Source organism: Barbatula barbatula, assembly GCF_947034865.1.
Source record: "Barbatula barbatula genome assembly, chromosome: 12".
Taxonomy (NCBI): Eukaryota; Metazoa; Chordata; class Actinopteri; order Cypriniformes; family Nemacheilidae; genus Barbatula; species Barbatula barbatula.
In genome coordinates, this window is record NC_136775.1 from 5047088 (window position 1) to 5063573 (window position 16486).

General features: G+C 40.3%; 1 protein-coding gene across 1 annotated transcript in view; it reads left to right on the forward strand.

Moving 5' to 3' along the window:
* The first annotated feature begins 10808 nt into the window (after nucleotides 1–10808).
* Nucleotides 10809–16486, forward strand: part of LOC306901384 (neural-cadherin) — a 91426-nt gene continuing 85748 nt past the window's right edge. Inside the window, exon 1 of the mRNA XM_079469072.1 lies at nucleotides 10809–11724. Within this exon, the coding sequence (XP_079325198.1) occupies nucleotides 11040–11724 (685 nt within the window). The 5' untranslated portion in view covers nucleotides 10809–11039. The remainder of the gene's footprint in view (nucleotides 11725–16486) is intronic.

The window sequence follows — 16486 nt, forward strand, 5'->3', positions numbered from 1 at the left end:
TAGGAATTCTTACACTGTATAAAGGATGTATAATATAGAAATGGATATCAAGTGGCTGAACTCAAACCTTTGGAAGAATAGCATTAAGTATTTTATGATCAAACTAAATGTAACTAATTGTTAATGTGCTCCAGAACTGCAACAATTAATTGATACAAAACATATATACAGTAATATTAGCAAACACACTATTAACATTTTTTAGAGTACCATATATAACTGAATGATTTTTATGCTAAGGTCAACTATATACAAAGAAACGTGTGTGTGTGTGTGTGAAGCTACGGGAGAAGCCGCGCATATACTGCTTCCCTTTTTCGCTAGCCTGCTGTTTGATTGAGAGGTCAGGTTGATCTGGGCCCAGCTCTTTCACCCGAACTTTCTCCGACAAAGTCCTCCTCTCAAACGGATCTTGGAGGAGAGATTTCACCGAGTTAGGGTTGGGTCTTGGAGGAGTAACGTCCGCGATCGCCATTGTCGTTTAGTAAAAATGGCGCCCCTAGAGCCCAGTCCTTATTTTATCAGGGCTTGGGGCGATAAAATGATCGCCCTTCTTGGATTCTATTTAAGAACGCTGATTGGCTAAATTTTATGTCATACATTCATATCTTAAATTAGCAATTGGCTTAACTGCTACATAGACCCGCCTCCTTGGGGCGCTTTCTCTATCGCCCCAGAGCTGATGAAGCGGTCAGACAGGCAGAGGAAAGGTTGCAAATATGATTTTGTATCATATTTTACATGTATTACTGGGTGCATTCCATATTTAAAACACACAAATATTGACATACTGATGTTTTTCTCATTATTATTACTATTTTTGTTTTAATTGTTTTAATTTTTTTTTTTGTGGCTTAAGGGGGGCGGCGCCCTAGCGCCCTCTATTGGCCGGCCGCCACTGCCGGATGGTCTCTTTTATAAATTGATAATTCCGAAATGCTTTTCTTCCACTCCGTGTCTCTAGGTGTCAGACTTAATGACTAGCTTAAAAAAGGAACGCCTGCTGCGGACGTCTCCCCAGATGAACGATCATCGACAGCGCTGTGACTTAAGTCTCATAAAATTGCTTTCCCCTCCCCACTGTGTTCGCCATCCGCACATGATGTTTTGAATTCGTCCCATTTTGCGAGCTGTATTCAAGCATGAACTTCAATTTGCTTTTCATAAAGGGATTACACAGCCACTATTGTCGCTTCTCACTGCACGTACCTTTTGCTTATGAAGCGCAAATGCATTCCGATTTCCTGTCGTGGGCCCCTGATGCCATTTTGGCCCCTTCGTTCAGATCCAGTTCCAACCTGATTCGATACTTGAGTTAAATAGGTGAAAATTTATAAAAGATGCAATTCTGTGCAATTCTATTGGCATTTATGGTGCTAGTAAGTCTTTTTGTTTGCAGTTACTCTGGAAGTTTCAAGCTTTGCCAATTTTGTTTTTATCAAAATACTCTATTGTATCAAAATATCAAAATACTGTATTGTACTGTATCAAAGTGGTCCATATGATGCATGTTGTGTAAGAAACTGAAATTCGCGTGCGCGCGCATGTCCTTCTGCCTCATGTGAGTGTTATTCGCACAGTATATTTTGTGTGTCTTGTGAGACACACACTTTGCTCTTGATACGTTTTCAATTTAATACATTTGATTTATTGCTTATAATTAACATGTTTTAATGTACAGCTGCTTTGTAACAATTAAATTGCCAAAAGCACTATATAAAATAAAAGTTGAGTCGATATGAGAATTTATTCCCCTGTGTTCCACAGAAGAAAGAAAGTCACATGATCTTGGACTGCCATACGGGTGAGTGAATGATGACAGAATTTTCATTTGTGGGTGAATGGTCCTTTTAATGGCTAGGCGTCTTGCTTTTCACACAAGAATTTAATGCATGATTAAACATTCAGAGATTTGTTTGGGTATGTCGAGTGTTCTCCATAAATTCAGATGGAGGACATAATATCAACGATAAGCTATTTTCACACCGGACACTTATTGGTACATTTGAGATGTATTATTACCCCATCATCATGCTAACTGCCGACTGGACGGAGACTGAGTCAACCACTTGGACTCATCCGCATTTAAACACTACCAGCTGTGTTTCTTGAGATGACTGACCTGAGTCTGCTATCACTGGACTCTTAGTGGTGAGACATGCTTCACTGCACCAACTGGCTGGATTCTCAACACAATTTTCTCTCTTATAAATCTTCAAAGGTCATGAAAGGGGCATTGAGTGCATCAAATTGCTGCATAATTTTTACGGGGTTTAGTCTAGGCAACGGATTAAATGAATAGGCAGTGGCCACATTTTATCTGTTACTTCAACATTTCTCTTTTTCTTTTTTACTTTCTCGTCTCTTCGCCTCGTCTTTTTTTGTCTCACCTATTCATCTCATTCTCATCTCTGCTTTGCTCTTACTGTTCATCTCATATCATCTGTTCATCTATGCTCATCTCCTTCTTCTTCTTCTTCTTGTTTTCCTTCTCCTCAATCTAATGAGTAGGCCAGAGGCTTCCGCTGGAGGCCATAAGACCAACAGGCACACCATGGCAACAATGTAACTTTGGACTAACAAGCTTAAGGCCTGTCATAGACATCTCCACTTGAAATGAACTGTTTGCGCCTGTGTGTGTGTATGCATGGGGGCCCGGCCCTGAATGTCAACTGATGTTTCACATTAGGGCCCCCCCAACCCTCTGTCCAAACTGTCACATGGCAATCTGAGAGCAATCAGGCCCAGTGAAGGCCATGTGTTCTCCTTGAGCACCAGCACAGTGCTTGTCTGTCTGTTTCAGGTACACGCTGACAGCCACAAACACCGTCTGATTAGCCTTCCACCTCCAAAGGACTGTCTTTACCTTAGGGCCAAATAATGGCAGGCCTTGGAAATAATTACACCGAATGAGTGAGAGACGCCAGCACTGAGCTTTAATGTCTATGTCCTTCATTACCATTTTTTTCCACTAACACTCTCGCGGTCCACAGCCATTCAATATCATTGGCTTTAATGGAACTCAGTGGAACCGTCAGTCAAGTGGGTTGCCAGGTGCCAGGAGTCAGATGAAGTCGGCTTCTCGGTGCAGGGAAGCGAGGAGAAGGAGGAGAACAGTTATTGTTTGTTTACTTTCCGATGGCATGCATTTAGATGGATTTATTCCGCGAGCTGGCCACAGGCTAGAGGTGATTTACTGGATTATTCCCGGACTCCCTCATCTGGACTCTGACTGACAAACAGGGAGCGACGTCAACTTTAATGCTACTTAAGCCAGGTGGTCTCATGAATCTGAACCATTTTCGCATCCTCTTGGGCTTAATAAAGCACCAGTGAGCACGCTGTGGCAGAAGAGCTTGAAAACTTATCTGGAAAACTTACTGGACTTTTCTCAAGGCTGTAAGAATGTCGCTTTTTGCAATCTTTTTTTGTTTGTTTGTCTGGGGTTGACTGGTTAACAGATGTTGGTCTTTTTTATAGAAAGGTCAGTCTATCGCGGCAATCAGGAACCTTTCTAATCAGATATTCAGACAGCTCCATGAGTTGGGGGGTTCTGGTTGCAAGGGTGGGCCAAGTTCATGATTGGCTGGCTGAGACCGGATCCTGTGGATCTGGGCTGCTCTGGGTCTTAAAGGGACAATTCACCCAAAAACTAAAATTCTGTCCTCATTTACTCACCCTCATGCCATTTCAACCTGTATTATTTTCTTTCTTCTGTAGAACACACACACATACATTTTTTTTTGAGGAACGTTGCTAACCAAACAACATTGGCCACATTGACTTGCATCATAGGACCACCAAAACCAAGACATTTCTTGAAATATCTTGTTTTGTGTTCCACAGGTTCAAATAACATAAGGGAAAATAATGACAGATTTTTTATTTTGGGATAATTTATCTTCACCTCTAACTCAATGGTACTGTAGGGTTTTTTGACTATTGACTCATCTTCTTCTGATCTAATATGCTTTACAACAAAGCCCACTTTGTTCATCACCACTATAACAACATATTAAAACTCTGTGTGTTAGCCTGCATTTGTTCTTTTGTGCCCATACATTTCTTACAAGGTTACACCTTGTTATCGGTGTTCCTGCATACATGTGTTTTTATTGCAGTTCCGTCTGATACATTTTTGGCCCTATTAAATCTTGTAGCGGTTTTGTTTACCTTACAAACAATATCACAATCAAGGGAAGATGTGGACTCACGTCTCACGAGCAGAGACGCATAGGATCACAAAGTACAGAACCCAAAAGATAAAACGTGTAGCGTGTGCAGGTTTCTCTTTGATCATGTTTGAGAACAGTCAGGTGCTCCGTTTTTGTTGCAGATGTAAACACGAGACAACAGCACCCTGAAAAAAAGGGGCAGAGAGCACGTGTCTGCAGGAGACGTGCAATAGGAATGAGTCACACAAAAGCGTGTTTGTGGATGTCGCGGCAACGATGTGAGAGTGTTGGGTGTATTGAGGGGATGTTGGGATGCACAGAGATGGTTTGTTTGTGAGACTACATGCACACTGCAGACACCAAACCATACACAACTGCACTTTTTTAAACATATAATCACAAAGTTTTATGGGAACCCTTTACAGTAAGCTGGTATTTGTTAACATTAGTTAATGCATTAGCTAACATTGTATTGGCATTAACTAACATTATCAAGGATAGCACCAAGTTGTATCCGTGTTGTACATTTGAAATTGAACTTGCAAAGAAATAAATGGTTTTCAATATAAAATAAGCGATTTCTGACAAACGTTGTTGCACCCTAACCAATTTTATTGTAAATATTTGTTGTACAAAGTGGTGGCTCTGTAGATAGGAGAAAACGTTAACTGTTTTCCTTTAGCAGAGCTCCATTCTTGTAGGATATATACAAGAACTTCCCCGTTTCAACTGAAGACACTTCGGTTTCATTTATTAGCCATGACATCATTTCTGCCTCAGGTCATAAAATCACCGGTAAATCTTAGTCAGCTGCACACAAAGACTCGCATCAGGGTTTTCATCAATCTTTGCGTTTATAGGCTCTGTTCAAAAATGTATTGAGCTGCCTACCTGGACAGCATGTTAAGACATATTAGGCACACTTTAGCCATAGTCAAACAAATTATGCTGCCTACCCAAATAACTAATCTAGCCAATGTTTGAGCAGATTTATCCTTCAGGCAAAAGAAAAATCTAAATTAAATTAATCTAAAATGATGAGAATAAATATCCCTATTTTAACATTTTTAATAGATTAGAATGAAAAGAATGAAACTTCATTCGTTTCTCACCAAAGTTGCTCCACAACCTTTGTTCACAAATTAAGTTTAGACCACCCATAGACAGGAATGCAATGTTCACTTAAAGCGTAGAAAGTTCATAAGCGTTTCAATCAATCATTTACATTTACATTTAGTCATTTGGCAGAAGCTTTTATCTAAAGCGACTTACAAAGAGTAAGCGATATGTCATAAAAGAGCAATAGTATGATAGGTGTTAAATACAAAGATTCAACAAAAGCTAGACCACAACATGTTGAGAGAAGAGAGGTTTTATTTTTATTCATTCAGTTGCCCACTTCAAAGGTTTCTTAATTTTTAGGTTGCTTTCTTAGATGCTACCTGTTTTTACAGCTGTAGATTTAGGAACACTTGTCTTTTTCTAGAGAAAGTTTTCAAGTGAGAATTAAGCAGAGATTTGATGTCAGTTTCTGGGAAAAACAGCTTGCGTGCCAAGCTACAGGTACAGCAGATGATCATTTGTCTCAGATGATACACCCTGTCACAAACGCTTAGGCATTAACTAGTTTCAAGGGGGCTTCTAAAGGGAGAGGGCAGAATTAGAATGCGCTTTCATTGATTGCAATCACAGGGACCGGGGGGAGATCGCTGTCATTCTAAATGGAGGAGACACTGGGGAGAAATGGTTTGGAGGTGGGTGGTTCGGGTTCAGGGGAGAGCTGCATGTGTGTGGCACGAGGCAGGGCGTTGATGGCAAAGCTGCCGGAGGGCTGATTGAGTGATTAACGTGACTGGCGGCCAGTGCGATGGGGATGCATGCTTGGTACAGGTGGCATGTTCAGGCTGCACTCATGAAAGCGACCTCTGCTGGCCACTGCTGGTGGAAAATGTTATTGCTCTTAGTTCAGGAGGCTTATCGAAGTTCTCAGTTAGTGTTAATGCCGTTTTAATAAACTAAGGCATAAATTATTTTAGTATGTGTACAGCATTTTTAACAAAAAGTAAATGAGCTTAAAAATAAAGGTGCTTCACAATGCCACAGAAGAACCGTTTTTACCTGAATGGTTCCAAAAGACACCTTTTAATAAATTTTAGTAGTATTAGGTTTGTCAGATTTCATCTTTACACAGAAGTGTGAGAATGGTGTTGTGTCCCTTATGATGCTGATTGTGGTAAAAGGAATGCTGCTGTCACAGGCGGAGGGCTGCTGTGTAAATCTGATGAGAAATGCTGAGAGGTAAGGACACATGCTGTAGGACAGGACGAGAATAATGTTCAACCACACAAGATTGATGAGCTGTCTCTCTTCTAGCAATTGCATAGGTCACCCAAGAAAAACGGCGTCAATCTCCCTCGTGCCTTTACTCTGCTTAGTTTTCTCTGCTCAATGTTAGCTTTCTTACAAACATATCTACCTGTCATTTTCAGACCTTTGTTGATTTGAAACATTGCGCTACACCATTACGCTCCAGAGAATGCATTTACTGGTTAAAACATGTACAGTGAGATTAGGGGTGTCACAGTATGCCATTATTGACAATGATGTTAAAAACCATGATCAGCGTTATCATGTATCATTCATAAACAATTCAGCATCTTTTTAACATTTTGCCTTAAGAGCCACAATTGTTATAGATTTTTGTAGATATTTGTTTACTGCTGTATGGCCGTAAAAGGAGAAAAGTGCTTTTTACCACAAACGGTTCATGATACGGTTGTTACAACTATATATATTTTTTATCATTTACTATCTCTCATGTTGCTCCAAACCTGTGTCACTTGTTTCTTTCGTATGTTGAAACCAAAGGGACATACGATGCAGAATGTCACCACCAAGAGCCTTTACCCCCATTCATTTTCACTGTACTGATTGAAAAGCAGTGTCAATTTTTCAACATTTGTCTTTTTGTGTTCCACTAAAGGTTTCAAATGACTTGATGCTGAGAAACACAACTTTCCACCGGGAAGTATTTTGAAAGGTAATTTCAGGGAGGGGAGGTTTAAAATATAGAACATTGTAATGAGCTCACGACCGCAAAGCAGAGAACAACACATATGCAATAATGATGCACAAAGCCCTGGGAAGAAAAGCAGGAGATGCATCCAGAAATGACAGAGAAGTGCTGGTAGGAGGACAGTGTGACAGCGAGAAGCAGCTCTGCAAGCTCTGATTTAAGATGTTATCTCTGGGGTTGCAAGGACGGCCGAGGGACCGTCCCACACGCCTGCCTGTCTGTCAGTGAGCATATGAGGAGCCAGTCAGCCATCTGATACAACCGACAGGAGAACAGAGAGCGATTCTTCGCACACACAGAGGAGATGGACGAGCGGGGCTCCTCCGACTGTTGAATAATTCTTTCTCTGTCTGTGATGCGAGGGGGGCGGAGGAAGAGAAATCCACCTGGCATTCATTTGACTGTCAGTTAGATTAAAGAGAGAAGCAGGTGAGAGCAAAGGAAGAAAAGCAAAGCAAAGAGAGAGTGAGCGAGCGAGCGAGTACAGTTCGAAATGAGAGGAAAATAAGGCAATGATGGCGAGAGAGAGAATTCCTGTCAGTTCGGGTGACCTTTGACGGAGAAACTCAAGGTTTGCGAGATTGCGGTCTTTCTTTATTCCTGTCACTTTTTCCACAGAGAGGCATGCCAAAATATGATGAAAGACTGGCGCGAGTGACTGTGACACGACATTCGACACCGTCAACTCGAAACCCATTCTGCTGTCACACACACACACTGCCTCTTGGGGTAAATTGCTGTAATTTGTGTTACGCTTCTCAAGAGAAGTGAGGAGGAGGTGGGCTGCTGCGGGGGCTTTCATGCTTAAACAAGTCTATTTGACTTTAGAGAAATGTGCAGGTGATTTCTTTAATCCATTTAAAGCATGCGCACGTCTTTCAGCGAGGGTTACGCTACTTATTTCTTTCCAAATGAAGCGAACAAATTCCAAAGAAGGAAGTAAGGTTTACTGTAGGTTGTGTTGGCCATAACGTAATGTCACGCTCATAAGTTTAATTATGACACGGTTCTTTGGACTTTATTCTGATCGGTTAATTCTGATCGCACATTTATATATTTCTGTATAATGACAAGTTGGGTGTTGCAGATCATATCTTGTATTTTGTAATGTGGGAATGATTACGGTCAAGTTTTGACATGGTGAAGCTCCAGATGGGAAAACAGATAAATATTCCCATGTGTGGATCTCTCCTCGTCTTGGCAGCATGTTCATTCATCACGATAAAGGTTTGGTGCACATCTGAGCACAATATGAACACGTGCACAAACCCAAATAATTACACAAGGACGTTCTGGCAAGGGACATTAACACAACAGTGTTCCTTTTGGTAAACAATAGACTCGACAATTTCATATCCCCACAAAGCAGCGATTAACTGAGAATGACCTCCGAATGAGAACAATTTTCTTGGTGCCCACTTACAGACTCTCAGACCTGCCCAGATCCCCACCTACCCTAAAAGTACACAGTATGGTTACAGATGCACGCAGAGCCTGATGGAAAAATACACAGTAATGAAACCCCACCACCAAGAGTCCATAATGGAACTCATATCTGTTCATTTCCATTTGAAAAGCGGTTGGATTTGAAAAACATTGTTACGTGTCAAGAGAACAAGACTGGATTCAAGGCCATGGTCTTCAAGTCCTCACCTTGACAATACAGACAATGCGTGAGCAGCATGCACCCATCATGCATTTCCATAATGGTAATTTCCTCTAATCCTAATTATCAAATGAAAAGGGGTGAAAAAAATGAAATGTGGTTTAATAAGAAAACAATTATTTTTAGGAGTGTGCAATCGTGCATTTATTAACATACAGGATAGAAAACTGCCTGGCTTTTCTCCAGCTCGGCACTGTAACAATATCTGTCACAGGCTGTTTGATGTCACAGGCTGATTTGTTTAGATTTTTACCTTTAAGTGCTTGTCCATTCCCAGGAGAACATTTTATAGCTCAAAATAAAACATATTGTCCGGATCTTTACAGAGGCAAATGCACCCTCTTGAAAGTGATATGTTAAAGTCAGCATGAAATTAAAAATTATCATTCTAAATGTTTTTATTTTATATTTATTATATGATTGACCAGTGCACATCAATATTTTATAAAACTCATTTGAACCTATTTTTATTAAAAAACCTATCCAAATGACCTCTTTTCACTTCTGGTCAGAAGGAATGGCACGAGGGCGGAGCCGCAATGACTGACAGAAGATTCCAAACTGGCGTTCAACTCTATCACCTTTTGATGATCAAATCAGTTGTCGGTGGATGAAATCAAGTCTCGCCCTACATTTATATCTCATTTCAGAAGTCCTTTCACTTGGCTATGTCAAGATATGGAAAAAAAGACAATCTTCCGTTTCATGCCGACTTTAAAGGGATATTTCATCCCAAAATTTCAATTCTGTCATCATTTACTGACCTTCTTGTCATTTCAAATCTGTATGTTTTTCTTCCACAAAACAAAAAAGAAGCTATTTTGAAGAAAGTTGGTAACCGAACAGCAGTGGCACCCATTCACTTCTATTGTGATCAAAACCAATGCAAGTGAATTGGTGCCAGTTAACCATATTCGTTAAATGTATTTTTTGGTTGCTGCATCATGTAGGTTTGAAATTACAAGAGGGTTTGTAAATGATGACAGAATTTTCATTTTTGACATGTATAGATTAGGATTTCATAAGAGATGTTTTTCATATTACTATTATTTAACCTTTAATGGCAGACATATCAGGGCACAGTTCGAGACCATGTAAATGGTGCCTCATATAAAACGTCTCACCTTTTGCATGTTCTCTATTTATTGCTAAGGTAATAAGGAGATCTTTGTGGGAGGAAACACAAATTCAGATTTTCTGTCTTTTAGTTTGTCTGTAAAGTACTTTGGATTTAATGCAGCGTGGGGCTCAACCCAGCATGGACTTGGTTTTCAAAGGTGGTGTTTAGCAGGAATTAATGTGAACATTCATGAATTTTGAAATCTGGGTGGACGGGGGAGGTATGAGAAGGCATGGTTGAATAAATGATAAGTGCTTTGCATCAGTCTTGGGAATTTGCATCATTATATCTCAAGCGTTAACTCCTCAAGTCACTTCTAGTGAATTTCTAAACTGAAAGGTTCCTCTAAACAAGACCTTGAGCCAGAAGAGTGCAGTTTACGGACATCTAAAGTTGAACAAGTCTTTCAAAAGTATATTGTACAGATTCACAGCCAAAAAAAGTATTTTGACACAAGACATTTTTTTTTTTTAATTCATGGATTTGAGACCAATCATGGACTTGAGACCAAACAATATTGTGATAAATGATAGGAACTGTATAATTTTTTGAAGGTTTCTGTATACATTCAGAAACGAGTCCAAAAGAGTTGTGACAGTTTGTATACTCAACAAGATGTCTTGTGTCTTCGCTTCTGAAAGCACTGGTATTTGGACTACGTAGGCGGGCATTAACACCCGGTCAAACCTCCTCATCTTTTTGATTGGCTGAACCCTCATAGGCGGGGTCTTGGGTACCACATGGAGCCTGATGCTGTGTATCCGTGGATGAGGGAATGAGTGAGAGTACGGTTGAACGATGCCGATCGCGGAGCCGTACTGAACTGAATCTAACATTGAGAACTTTATTGTTTCTTTGTGGAATCTGTGAATCTTTTTAACAGATAGGCTATTCATTTCAGCTCATGTTTTTATTTTAAGGCTGGCTTTGGCTTCTATAATACTGGTGCATCAAGTGATCAAACTTTATAAGGACAAATAATACAGTGACCGAATTCATGGAATGATGAGGGCACAGTTACGGGACACGAGATTTGGCCGATCAAATTATGCATTTCTTGTAATGACTCTTTTTTTCATTTCTGTTGAGATCGTGAATTCCACTATTTTATATGGACAAATCGAGGAAAACGCTCCGGCCGGAACGTTGGTCACTGGATTACCATTTGGAGACAAATGCCAAGATTCAAACTTACCAGAACTAAAACCAACTTTAACAGGGAAGTTCTCGACGGATTTTACGCTTGAATATCTGGACAACACTGGATTCGTTTTAAAAAACACCAAAAGTTTTGACGGGCAGTTTGAATCGAGCTATACAGTGAGCGCGCGCCTGTCGGGTTGCTATAACGCGAATGAGAACCTGACGATTATCATTTACACAGTCCCTAAGAACGACAGCTCAGTACAACTAAACGTAAAAAACGAAATGAAAGATGCGCATACCCAAGGTAGGAAGCCAAGAGCCGTCTCCGAAGAACTGTCATACACCGTTACAGTGTCTGAGAAGGTGAGAGTCGGAGACTTGATCTTTACGGTACCGGAGCAGAGGTTCGAGAAAAGGTGGTTCGAGGTGCTTTCGGAGGGAAACTCGCCGGTTCAGATGGAGAGAGAGTCGGGGCGCGTGTACCTAGCGCACCGTTTGGTGACAAAAGGCGAGGTCATGGTCAAAATCCACAACATGAGAGGTAACACATGCAGCCTTTTGCTTCACATCTCATTATAAAAGTGCTTTTTTTATACAAATTAACTTTTTTACGCGTTTACGCATGAAATGAATGTGAATGGAACGTTGCAGCCTGCCTTCAGATTGTTGCAAATAAATGTTAACACCTAATGCAACCTCCTATCTGTACGCTGGTCGTAAACTAAAGTCACCAGATTTAGTATTAAAAGGGTTACTTTTAAAAAACACACATTTTGACATATATCAGCCCCCGATCTTACAGAATAACAGGCTATACAGTTCCTCTCTGTTCCTCGATATTCTGATGAATCCTGTGCTTCATACAACGCACACCACTTCGAGAACAAATCAAGAAAGAAGAGAATTTGTGAACTGTAAATGCTAAATGTTTTATGGTCTAACACAATTTTCCATACAATTAAGCATATAATACATTCAATACAACTCCATATCAAAAGCCATGAAAAACTGGGTTTTGTCACTATTATGTGTTTATAGATGGTTTCATATTAACAACATAACCATACGTTACTGCGCATGCGCACTTTTGTTACCCCAATTTAACTTCTGGTACAATCAAAAGAAACCGAGAAGAACCGCTACTTGGCTAAACTTGTCTCACCAATATTTTTAATTTAGGCTCCGATACCAAGCTCAACCGATAGATGTCATTTTACCATACTGTTTGTTAAATGCGTCAAAACTAGGACCCATTCAACAAATTGTTTATTTAATAAAATGAACACACAACCAAATTAAACAAATCTTTAATTCAATATAATTATTATACAGTAAAATAATCATGGAAATTTATATTAACAAAAATAGGTAGGTTATTAGACACTAGCTAAACACTAACCGGAAGTTAACTGGGGGTCAGGCTAGCGCGTCCGATGATACTGTCTATTGTATTTTACAATTATCAAGTGAATTACTTTCATTGTTTGTATGTACATTGCAATAGTAAACAATTACATTTTTTCATATTCTGTAACTTTTGTTTGCCAAGTGAGGCTATTGTTCCAACTTTGTTGTATAGTTTTGTTTTTTGTAATTGTGAAACGTTTGTATTCAGCAGTTTGATGATTTTGTTACCAATATTGGCATATAGAAAACAACCGAGTTTGAAGAATGGATGGCTGGATGTTAGCACATGTGACAGTTAGCATCAGTTAAGTTTTGATTATTCCCAAATAAAGCCAGTTGGTTGTCTCTCACTGTAATACAATAACCAGTGAGGTAATGTACAGTGCTTTACCGGATAACCATGGTAAATTATTTGGAAATGAATACGTTACGACATGTTGGCTATACTGGAATGAGGTCACCTGGTATCATCAAGTAACTGGGTTTAAGTGAACGTAAATGTTATTGAGAAAGTCTTCTAATTATGGCTGAGAGTTTGGGTAAAGTGGCTTAGGTCATGCAGGCCTGATTTCGCTAATCAGAGCTCTCAAAGCAAATCTTCTTTCTGCTGTTTGTTTGGGGTAATTAGGGTATTTTTTCACCTGGAAGTCACATGCGGTCTCAGATATCTGCACCGGGGCAGGATGTGGAGTTTACATTGGGGGAAGCAAATGTTTGTTTTTGCAAGTGAGGGTCCAGTCCATCACCCAAATGCAAGGAGGTTGTTTGCAATTCTGATTGAGGTCATCTCAGTGATTGTATAACAAAGTGAATACAGAGATCAAATGAATATTCCATTGACATGTTTACTGAAATTGTCTGGCTTTCCTCTCTTTCCTTTGAAAGAGTGTGCATTGGGATTCCCATGGAAATCTATGAGGAATGTGTTGTCTGATCCAATGATCTTACATCTCCTGATTGCAGAATTAGGATAATTGAACTTGGGACGAGAGCTTGTTACTATGCTTGAGTGAACTGGACAGATGTTGCCTTTTTAATGAAACAAAAACCTGTCTCACACTTAAGAATCTGCTGCGTCTGCCTAACACAAGTCTGGTCAACAAAACCCAGAACACACCCTTCCATTCGATTCTGCCTCTCTATTATTTGTGACTCTTTAAAATACACTGGAGTGTCCTCTTAACAATTCTGATAGAATTCAGCACAATAGGAACATCGTCCTGTCGGTAGCAGAAGAGCTTTGTTTACTCTCGCACTCCCAACACTTGTATGGTGAAGTCAAGCCAACGCTGGGAGACAATTATTTTTTAATCCATTGTTTAGCCTCATGCTAGCAAAGTTAGTTTGAGTGCTTTTTGAATGGTGATGTTTGTTTTGACCTGTTTACCTTTAAATTTGAATAAGAACGTCCCGTCTTTGCTAATAGTGCAGTCATACTACTACTCCCTGTAGTGTTTGGTATCTGACTCATAACGTAGCATCTCTCAGGTCATAATTGCATAGTTGGACATATATAGACCCAGTGATATTTTTTTGAACACGTTAAACTTTTTTCTTTGTGCCAGATTTGTTCATTTGCAGTTTTTCTTAAAGGAATAGTTCACCCAAAAATAAAAACTCTTCCATTATATATTCATCCGCATGCCGTTCAAAACCTCTTAAGACCCTTTAGAAACACAAAAGAAGATATATTTAGAAATGTCTCAGTGGGTTTGTGTCCATAAGTCAATGGGGTCCATAACTGTTTGGTGACCAACAATTTTCGAAATACATTTTTTGGTATTTGGCATAAGAAAGTACAGGTAAAATATTTTGGGGTGAACTACCCCTGTAAAATCCACAAAGTGCTTTTTTATTTAACTTTAATCGTCCAGACATTCCACGGGCATCAAACCCACAACGTTGCCATTGCTAGCACCTTGTTGAGCTATGTGTTTATGGCGTTGCGTTTTGTTGTGGGATGCCAGCAGCATGTCTGTTATATTATTGGCTTGTCACATTTGTACAACAGCAGTGGTGGATGAGAGACACCAGCACGCTTGACTCACTCCAGTGTCACTTGCCATTTAATCAGGAAGCCATTCATTGAGCAGAGAGGCTTAACAGTTTGTCCTGCACAATTAGCATTAGCATTACTATGCAACGCACATATTCACGACCGTGGGGCAGCTTTCTAATCCTCATAAAGTCCATTTCCGTGGTGCCTTCTTTGGCTTGGTAAAAACACTTATAATGGCTTGCCTGCCGTACACATAGATCTTAAGGATTCCATGCACCCAAGTTTAAAAAATCCCCACAAAGAATAAAATGTAGAAATCTGTGCTTCTAAAGTAATCCTCAGGAACTTGTGTGGAGCAGCAATGGGCCAAGAAAGGAAGCGAGGGTTAATTGTTGGATTTAAACCAAAACAAGAGCAACCATTGATCTTTTAAATGAGGGCAGCGGTTATTCACTTGCAGTGCCCTTTGAATCCATAGTATGTTTTTGTATGTTAATGAGAGAAATGTGTCATGCAGCTCCAAAAATATTTTATGACTCAATATTTATGAATCTCCTTTTTCAGTTACATGAGCTGGTTGATTTAACAAAGTTGTTATACACAGTAGATTCAAAATGTTTAATTAAAATGTTTTAATTAAACCTTGTTTTAATCCTAAAACACAAGGAAGAAATAATTTAAACTACATAAGGGGTTTTGTAAATACCATCCACAAAAATTAACTACCATCTTTGCACTTAAAGCCGCAGTGGGGGGCCACTACCGGTGACTTTGAGAATTGCAACCAATCTCTCAGTCCTCCACTAACCCCTACCTTTCGAAGCACGACAGTGGCCGAGCGTTGAGGCTTGTGATCAGAAGGTTGCAGGTTCAAATCTCAGTGCCAGCAGGTCATGACTGAAGTGCCCTTGAGCAGGGCACCTTACCCCCCGATTGCTCTGCAGTAATGTGTCACTGTAAAAAACTACTTGTAAGTCGCTTTGGATAAAAGTGTCTGCCAAATGAATAAATGTAAATGTAGTCTTACAAGGAAGAAACGTTACTTCTCTTGAAAGGTAATGCCCATATGTATATACACCTCTAAAGACATCGTTTTGCATATTACATTCTACACATGTACACACATCTTTTCCATTTCTGGTATGAGTACGCTGTGCGCATTTGGCTGCCGCCTCATACCGGCTGTTGGTTTGTTTTGTCTTGTTTAAACTGTTGGTTATACGTCTTACACACTTATACATGAACTTCAACTTTAATCTGACTTTAACTGGACAATTCAATCGGCAGAGGTGGTGTGCCCCGCTTCAGTATGTTGCTTGTTGTGGTGTTTCATCATGCCTACCTGAACCTGCTGGGCCTGCCTGGTGCTGTTTATTGTGTGGATGCCACGGACGGAGTGTCTGCATCCCTGGTGGGAGTTCTTTTGCTTGTTGTTTGGGGTCTGCACTGCTCTGCGTGTTCCTGGATGCCGCTCGGGGTCCTAGAGTTTGTACCCGTTGTTGGACTCAGTTATGTTCGACTTCGAGACCTAGAGTTCAACAGCATACTGCAGCAGGTAGGAGGTCACCGCTTGGAGGCGGTGCGGTTTAGTGCCTTCCCTTCAGCTTGGGTTGCCCTTCTTCTCCCTGCTGACGTGTGTTTTGTGGGTGTAATTAGGTGCTGCTTGCCCTTTTACATCCCACATGCACTTTATGTTCAGACGACTGCCTGTACAACTACACCTTAGCCTATCATGGGCTGTGTGCATGCCCAGGTCAGGGAGATGCCTGTCAGCTCCTATTAGGATACTAGAGAGGGTACAGTATGCAGACCTTGTGCTCACTGACAACGAAGGACAGGTGGAGAGTCTTGGGCCAGGTGCTGGTAACTGGTGAACTCTTTGTTACACATTAATGTT